Raw genomic sequence first — 9,887 nt, forward strand, 5'->3', positions numbered from 1 at the left:
GACTCATAGTTTCGTCCATCCGCTCTCGCTCTCGCCCGTCCATCCACTCTCGCTCTCGCTCGTCCTTCCACTCTCGCTCTCGCTCATCCCTTCACTCTTGTTCTCGCTCATCCCTCCACTTTCGCTCTCGCTCATCCCACTCCACAGTCCACTCCATAAAACAGGCCCTCTCCACTCCATCCTCCATTGAAGTCTGCCTCAGTTGAGAAGTCCGTCCGGCGGCGTTTCAAGTAAAGATCTAACTTCTGTGTTTGGTCGTTTGATAATGAGTCTTTGTTTTTTATACCTATTTGATTGTTCTGAGAAATATGTTTGTGTATGTTTGATATTTGAACGTTTGAATTTTAGGCTTGAATATGTTTGGAAAATATGTTTGTGTATGTTTGAAATTTGAATGTTTTTTTATGGTAGGTTGAAAATTTAAATTAAATTTTTGGTAGGTTGAAAACAATGTCATCATCACCTTCTACAAATAAAGATTCTTGAAATCCAATTACAAGTCCAATCCCAAATCCAACCCAAGATTCAACCCCAAATTTAAATCCATGCTCATCGAATGATGATAATTTGAATGTTGATAATTGTGTTGTTCTTGATGAGGATATTGAGAAGGGATCTTTAAAGAGGAGATTTACATCGGTTGTTTGGAACCATTTTAAGAGACAAAAAATAGATGGAGTAGACAAGGCGATTTATTACTGCAAACGAAAATTAGGGGGTGGAAGTAAAAATGGAATCAAACATTTGCATGATCATATTAAGATATGCCCATATAAAGGACAAAAGGACATACGACAATCCCTATTGAATCCTAATGGAGAGAAGAAAAATACATTGAGCTTATATAACTTCGATTAGGAAGCTGCATAAAAAGAATGAGCTAGGATGATAATAAGACATGAATATCCTCTCTCAATAATTGAGCATGAAGGTTTTAGGGAATTTTGTAATGTCATCCAACCATTATTTAAGATGGTGTCAAGAAACACAATAAATAAGGAGATTTTGAAAATTTATGAGACTGAAAAGTTGAAAACCATGGCATTGTTGAATGAGATCAAAGGAAAGATTGCCTTGACAACGGACATGTGGACTTCCAACCACCAAACAAAAGGTTATATGGCCATCACTTCTCATTTTGTTAATCATAGTTGGGTTTTGCAAAACAAAATAATCAGGTTTATATATGTTTCTTCTCCACACACTTCTGAGATGCTTCATGAAGAAATTATGGAATGTCTGTTAGATTGGAATATTGATCGAAAATTGTCATCAGTAATTGTAGATAATTGTAGTACCAATGACTCTATGGTTAAAATGTTTGTTGATAATTTGGGTGGAAACTTATTATTGGATGGGAGTTATTTCATATGTGGTGTTGTGCTCATATTCTAAATTTGATTGTGAAAGATGGGTTGGCAGTGATAGGAGATGGGATCGAAAGAGTACGTAGTAGTGTGTCTTTTTGGGTGCATACACAAAAAAAGAAAGAGAAATTTGAGTAAACTGCTCGACAGTTGAATGTTTATGATGGTCAGATGTTGAGTCTTGATTGTTGTACTAGGTGGAATTCTACCTATATTATGTTAGCCATTGCATTAAAGTACAAAACGGTTTTTTATCGATTAAAACAACGAGAACCAAAGTACAAGTGCCTTTGGATTAAGATTGGGTATTAGTAAAAGAGATATGTGAGAAACTAAAAATATTTCATCACGTGACTGAAATATTTTCTGGACCCAAATATCCTACCGCTAATCTTTTTTTCCCAAAAATTTGTAAATTGAAATTGGCTATTTCTGAGTGGACTAATTCTGGCATTCAAGAGATCAGAGACATGGCTTCAAATATGATGTCAAAGTTTGATAAGTATTGGAAGACAATTCATGGGGTAATGGCCATAGCTGCAGTTTTAGATCCACATTTTAAATTAAAGTTGATTGAGTTTTACTTCCTTAGAATTTATGGAGATGGTTTTTTTCTTGAAGTGGAAAGGACTAAAAAAATTTGTTCAGATTTGGAAACAGAATATCAGCTGAAGCATGAAGGTGAAAGTGATGATTATGCTAGAAATTTAGATGGAACCTTACAAAATATCGAATTTGATAATCTTAATGATTATGACTTGTTTGTATCAAATTCCAATAATATGAATCAGAAGCAACAGTTTGATGCATATTTGGATGAACTTGTCTTACCTCGAACATCCGATTTTGACATTTTGAGTTGGTGGAAATTGAATGGTGTCAAGTATCCAATTTTACAAGAAATTGCAAGAGACATATTAGCCATCCCGTTATTTAGTGTTGCATCAGAGTCTGCTTTTAGTACCTGTGGTAGGATTGTAAGCCCACATTGTAACAAACTTCATCCAAAGACGATAGAGGCTTTGATGTGCACTCAAAATTGAATTGCAACTGAAGTTTTGACAGGTTAGTTTGTTTATTTTGTTTTACATCTTTCTATCATTTAATATATTAACAAATATTTTCTTTTTTTTACAAATATTTGATAATGTAAGGTACAAGCACGGGAAAAGAAATGGTTACACATTTAGCAACTGTTCTAGAAGATGCAGACGATTCTGATGAAGATGGCGTGGTGACTAAGGTATATGTTCAAGGATTACCATTATTTCATGGTCTAGTTTTTATTTTTCTATTTTTTTGTGACATTATTTGTTTATTACATTTTAATTTTTAAATGTAGGAATGAATACAACTAAGGATGGGATGATGCCAAGAAAAGTGCTGGTGAAAGATTTGATTGTGAAGTCATTGAAGAGAGAAAGACGAATTTTATTGAAAGATTTGATGGTGAAATACTTATTTGAATGTATTGCCTTTAATTGACTTCCTTATTCAAACTTTATTGAATTTTAAGTTGTAAAGTTATCTAATGGATTTGTTAGCTTTTAACTTGTCAATTGTGTTTATTTCATAGAATAGTCTATTGTTTTTTGTTCATTTGTTGTGCATTAGTCAAATTTCAAATAAAATCACTTGAATTAAAAAACGAGGAATTCGATAAACTTTTTTAATGAATTTTTCGTGGACTAATAAAATTTTAACTAAAAAAAATGGGGAATCCCCACCAAGAATCCCCACGAGGAAACGGGGAACGGGGCCCCGCAGGGATCCTATTTCCCCGACGGGGAATCCCCTGCCCCCGTCCCCCACTTCAAATGGCAGGGACGAGGGCGGGGATGGGGGACAGTTTCCCCCACGGGGCCAGGGACGGGGGACGCCCCCACGCCTCGCCCCGGCCCCGTTGCCAACCCTACCATCTATCAAGATTAGAAAATCTGGAAGTCGACCGCAACCAGTCGAAGGTGAACGCAACCTTCCTAGATCAGCAGCTATTTAAAATTGAAGAGTTTCCATGGTATGCAGATGTGGTCAATTATTTGGTTTGTGAACAATTTCTTGAGAACTACACAGCCCACAAAAGAGGCGGCTTAGACACGAATGTAAATCATATTATTGGGACAAGCCAAATATTTACAAGAGGAGGTCAAACCAGACTTTGTGCCTATGCGTACCAGAAGCTGCTCACTAGTACATTCTATCCGATTGCCATGACTCACCATATGGTGGACATTTTGGACGTCAATGCACAACAGTAAAGGTGTTGCAAAGTGGATATTTTTTGCCAACTTTATTCAAGGACGTGAGAGACTATTCAATGAAATGTGACAGGTGCCAACGCACGAGAAACATTTCATGAAAGAATGCGATGCCCATGAATATCATCTTAGAATTGAAGTTATTCGACGTCTGGGCATAGCCTTTATGGGACCATTTCCACCATCAAATGGTCACAAATACATTCTATTGGCCGTCGATTATGTTTCCAAATGAGTAGAAACGATATCGTGCGAGCAATGCGGCGATAGTCTCCAAATTCTTGCGAAAAAATATGTTTACTCGTTTTGGCATCCCACGTGTGATAACGGGCAGAAATGCACGTTATTACAATGCTAAGTTATTAAACAATGAAGGTTTGCATTGATAAAATATATAAGATTGCGTCCAAAAAGCATTAAGTTCATGATATTGCGGTCGTATGCTTTCATCGCATAAAAACAGTTAACTTTGGTATTTTTATGCAAAATATGCGTTGACACAAGGCGGAAAGCGCGATCACAAGAAATCAATGGTCGAGCGCAGCGTTACCGCAAGGCTTTGCGATGATTTGTGCTCGCAAACATCTGCTCAAGAAGGATTGTCGCATAGAGCCGCTGCAACTTGGTGGGCGCATCTGGGTGAAAAGCATAATTAATCTCTATGGGACAGAAAGTTGATGACGGTTGAGTTCGAATTAAGTTGACAAGCTGCTAACGGTCTACTGTAGCAAGTATACTCGGCTTTTCGGTGACAAATATTCCACGCATCAGTCAGAGAATTAAAACCATCCCATCTGTGCAATCATAAGAGAGAAGCCACCTTTCACCCCAAAGCTCTATAAATACCAAAGGCAACCTTCCGCAAAGAAGTTCAGATACTTAGATAATTTTCTCGATAGTTAGAATAGCCTTGTTCTTAGATTTTCTTTTATTTTAAGGCGGAAGTGAGAGAAGCGAGATTGTGCCGATAGATCGTTCCGGTGAACTTGGGAGAGTGTCGAAAGCGTAGAGACCGGAGAGAGGGCCAGCTCCTGCGGAAGCAGGAATATCTTTTGAACATAATAGAGTTGACAGTGTAAATGCCTTGGGAAGCAAGGGATTGCTACAAGGCTCTCTATCCTTATCTTCCATTGTCATTTTGTACTCAACTTATCTATAGAAATGGAATTTACTTCTTTATATTTGTTCACTCTCTGTTTATTACGCATGAGTAGCTAAATCTGTTGAATGGGTTAAGAAGCACTTAGCTAGCATAACTGGGGATCTTCATTCTATGCAATTGTCTTGTATTATGTATACTTCATTCGTCCAGTAGAGATACTCAGGAGGGTAGTATAAAGGACAGGATCTAGGCTTGGGAAAGTCAGGTTAGAATCTAGGCTCGGGAGAGTCAAGTTAGAACACATAATCAAGAGATAGGAGCTTAGGAATAAGCACTGTTTACTATTAACGCATCACATGCATCCTAGAGATAGGATATGATTGTATGCAGTCACTTTGTCTTTGTGTGCATCTTGCATCATCGCATAGGAAAAGAGTAGAGACTTAGAAATAAGCTCTATGGACATTGTTGCATTCAACAAATGCGTCCTAGAACTAGGAGCACCGCATTTGCATTGGAAAATGATCTGTTGTCGCATGAGTGTAACATGATCGCCTAGTTTGACGCATTCCCGAGCAACGCTAGCGAAAGACCTTCTCAATCCGTTCCTCTGCATACTTAGTGTATCTACCGCATAATCGAACTTTTCTCAAATCCGTCGCATACATTTATTTTATATCACAAATAATAACACCAAACAACTATTTGATTTACCGGTTACCGCAAAGTCTTTTGGAAAATTATCACCGCATACCGTTTTCCCTAGTCCCTGAGTTCGAACCTGGACTTACCAGGAAACTAAGTGGGGTTTATACTTAGATTCCACTGAGAAAACTTGTTGTTCAACACATTTCCATCACCGCATTTTATTCCATAACTTCACCTCATAAAATAATGCATCAAGTTTTTGTGCACAGACTTTGTATATGTGCCCATAGACAAAGAAGTCGTCCATGAATATTTCAACAGAGTCCTTAAGACATTCTGAAAAGATGGCCATCAAACACCTTTGGAATGTGCTTGGCGCATTACAGAGGCCGAACGGCATGCGGCAAAAAGCAAAAGTTCTATACGGGCAGGTGAATGTGGTATTTTCTTGATCTTCGGGAGCTATCATAATCTGATTATAGCCGACATACCCATCCAGAAAGCAGTAAAAGTCATTTCTGGCTAGACGATCTAGCATTTGGTCAATGAACGGTAAAGGGAAATGATCTTTCTTTGTTGCTGTATTTAGCTTGCCGTAGTCCATGCAAATACGCCACCCGGTGACGGTCCGCCATAATAAGTGATGAAGGCTCCCACTTTGTTAATAACGTCATTAACAAATTTCTGCTCCAGTATAATATCCACCATAAGGTTGCCACCACATACCATCCATAGACAAACGACTAAGCTGAGGTGTCCAACAGGGAAATCAAGCTGATCCTAGAGAAAGTGGTAAAGCCTTCACGCAAAGATTGGTCCATGAAGCTGGACGATGCCTTGTGGGCATACAGAACCACCTATAAAACACCTATAGGCATGTCCCTGTATGCGCTAGTGTTTGGAAAGGCATGTCACTTACCGCTTGAATTAGAGCAAGAGCAATGTGGGCAGTGAAAAAGCTCAATTTTGATTTGAAGACTGCAGGGGAGGCTAGAAAACTTCAGTTGGTCAAGCTAGACGAATGGAGAACTCAAGCATATGAAAATGCCAAAATCTACAAGGAGCGCGCAAAACATTGGCATGACAAACAACTATGCGAGAAGAATCTCCAAGTTGGACAGAAGGTCTTGTTATATAATTCTCAGCTATGAACTTTTCCCGGAAAATTAAAGTCAAAATGGTCCAGTCCATTTATTAATCAAATAGGTATTCCCACATGGGGCGATTGAGTTATCTAATGAAGACGGGACCAACGCATTCAAAGTCAACGGGCAAAGAGTCAAGATATATCACGGAGGAGACTTGCATCGCGAGAAAACCTCCGTGGACCTGAGGAATTCCTGACTAAAGAAGAAGTGGGCAGTCCTTGCGCAATTATACGAATCAGACTCATCAGGGACGCAATCTTTTTTATGTATCCTGTTGAATCTTCATTTCATGAACTCACTCTACCTTTTTATATCCTTTATCCTTTTTTATATCCTTTTTACACCATCATTTCAAAAACAAGAGAAAATACTCTGTCTTTTATATTTTTTACCTTCTCGATGTTTTTAGCAATGATCGTAGTAAACGATTGCAATGGAGCTACACGATAACTGAAAAACGCGACTAGTTCGTTCAGTCATCGCAATGGAAGAAATCGGCTCGCCACAAGAAAGGATGCGATCACAGACGATGCGGGCAACAGAGCAAATTTGGGGGGGTTGTATCTTTCTTTGACTTTGTTTATTCCAAACTTTGCATTACTGCATCTCATTCTTAACAGTGATAATTTTATCATCACATCCTCTTTAGTGGCGCAATCATTAAATATTGATTACTTTAGTTAGTCCCCGCATTGTTTTTCCATACCAGTTATGATTTCAATGATGAAACACATGCCTCTATTTCTCATCACATGTACTAGAATCAACTTAATTTTAGGACAGTCAATTCATGAAATATTTATAGAAGTTAGTGGTCCACTAGCTTTCTTTCAAAATGACTTTTACGAAACTTCCTAAGAGCATCACATGAATTCTTTCAGTCTATCAGCAATGAGGACATTGCTGCGTTTAAATTTGGGGGTGTCGGTATTTATTTTCAACCTTGCTACTTTTAGACATTTAAAAAAAATAAAAAATAATAATAAAGTTGAGATCGGATCCCACTCATAGTTGGATGTTCGCATGACACCCGTGGGGGCAAGCCAAAACGAAGATAGGAATCGTGATCAATGCATAAATCAAGTGATCGCAACTCCACTAACATGGGCATGAGTTTTGACTGAGAAAAAGCACCTTGCTTATAGTTGGATGCTCGCATGACACCCGTGGGGGCAAGCCAAAACGAAGGCTAAGCACTTGGATCGACATAAAGTTACAAAAAGAATATCTAAACTGTGCAAGGATAAAAATAATTTGGAAACACCCCGTATTCGTTGCTATCGTGATTTTCTCTAGGAGTGTATTGTGTAAAATAAATTGGAGAAATAAGTTCGAAGTATAAGTGATGCGTTTAAGTAAATGTAATGCATTGGTGCGTCAGATATTTGCAGTAGAACGCACACAACTCCTTCTAATGACGTTCAAGTTTTCCTAAACTAGACCCAAGTATAAATGTAATTTAGGTTCCTTGTAAATCCAGGGTCGAACTCAGGGATTCAGTTAATCAAACGCAAACCTCGCGTTGTATCTATTGTAGGGGTTTTCCTAAATAAATGTGAAAAATGTGTTATTTACACTAAATTGTTTTGCCTGTGCAAGAGATGCAAAAGAGTTGAGTAGTGAATGATAGATCATGCGAAAATGGAGTTTAAGGTAAGTGGACGCGTCGGTCTAAGACGAGTGTACACAACTAGGATGTGGGGTGAATGAGATGGGATGGTTTGCTTATCTTTTGTTTATTCGTCAGACTTCATTCAACATTTCTCAATGCAAATAACATACAAAGCCTATCTCTAGGATGCATGCGTCTAACACAAAATGCAATAGACACCAGTAAGTCTATCTCTAGTTGTACTAGGTGTCCTACTTAATGCAACTTAGTTATTCTTTCGAACAATCTAAGTTAAAGATGCTTTTACCAATTTTTCAAGTTGGCTTGAGCTTTAGAATGAAATTATGCATAAAGTATTAATGCATTTAACATAAACAATAAATAAACAATGGCAAGTATGATGGATTAAACATATGAATTTTATAAAGAAACAGAGAGTCTTTACAAAAGCAATATTTAATCAAATGAAATGAAAGTGATAAATGAGAAGAAGGAAATTGAGTCAAGCAAAAGAATACAATTTCTTGTATTTCTTTGGCTCAATCTCGTTGTGTACAATCACTTGTTTAGGAATTGGATAAAGTGTCTTTCTCAAGATTAGCTTCCTCCGCTCCCTGACCGGCGGTGGTGGTGGTTCTCAATCCTTCTGATCGTCTAGCACCACAGTACAGCCTCTACAGAACTAAAACTATGACTACAATATACAGAGAGTAAGGATCTTGATAATTTTCGAACTTCTTAACTCTAGAGGGACTTCATCTATTTATTAGGCATTGGTCACGTCCACTTGGTGGATGGGCAGCATTAAAGCCCTTGTCCTGGTCAGCATTAAAGTCCATGCCTTAATTAGCCGCCTGACTCTCGGAAGCTTTTCAGACGCCATCTACAGCAGGTGCCCATACTTGTAAGTGGTGATGTGACACAATCAGCCTGGAGCAATGAATCTTCTCTGCTTTGAACTCCCTCTGACGCATGGCCCATGCGTTAGAGCTTTTCCTGCAGCACTTGTCTAATGCGTTAGCGTTAATCATTGCGTTGAAATCCTGCAATACAATGCGTTGTGCCGCGATATTTAGTAATAAAACTTCTTTTGCATGAGTTTCCTAATGTTTGAATAAATTCATGCGTTTTTTCTAAAAATGAGGAGAATTTATCATTAAAAACCTTCGTTATTCCAACTTAAGAGCAAAAATAACTTGTATTTCTACAAGTGATCACCACCCCCAAATTTGAACAATGTTTATCCTCAAGCATTCCAAAATAATTCTTTGTTATCTCCTTTGTCTTAAGAGTGCAGAGTTCGCCTCTCATCATATTCAACCATAAGCTTGAGATAAGAGTTTGGAAAATATAACTCAAATTGTCTCTTTTCTAAAAGGACTAATATTTAGTTTCAGGTGCAGCAGGCCTTTTATCACAACTCCTTTCATTTCTCAAAACATTCTCGTTTTTTTCTAAACCAGCAATGCGTTAGATGTACTTTTTAAGATAAATGCCGGATAAAAAGAAAAAAAAACAATTATGAATTTTTACTTTACCCATGCGTTGTTCCAGGTATCCCACTTTCATTTTGGCTTGCCCCCACAAGTGTCATACGAGCATCCAACTACGGGTGAGAACCCTTCACAACTAAACTCATATCTAATATTCATGCATTTCAAGATATAATTTCTTTAGACTATATAGAGGAGTTATATGGGAAGCGTTGGTCTAGGAGACTTAACTTCGTTTTGGCTTGCTCCCACGGGTGTC

General features: G+C 38.0%; 1 protein-coding gene across 1 annotated transcript; it reads left to right on the forward strand.

Annotated features, from left to right (window-relative positions):
• The first annotated feature begins 1,837 nt into the window (after positions 1 to 1,837).
• LOC150037553 (zinc finger BED domain-containing protein DAYSLEEPER-like) lies at positions 1,838 to 2,410 on the forward strand. Its single transcript, XM_090312045.1, has one exon. It carries the CDS (start codon positions 1,838 to 1,840, stop codon positions 2,408 to 2,410), a length of 573 nt encoding a protein of 190 aa, XP_090168171.1.
• The last annotated feature ends 7,477 nt before the right edge of the window (positions 2,411 to 9,887 follow it).

Source organism: Benincasa hispida, chromosome 3 (genome assembly GCF_027475165.1).
Source record: "Benincasa hispida cultivar pf3 chromosome 3, pf3_genome.v1.1, whole genome shotgun sequence".
Lineage (NCBI taxonomy): Eukaryota > Viridiplantae > Streptophyta > Magnoliopsida > Cucurbitales > Cucurbitaceae > Benincasa > Benincasa hispida.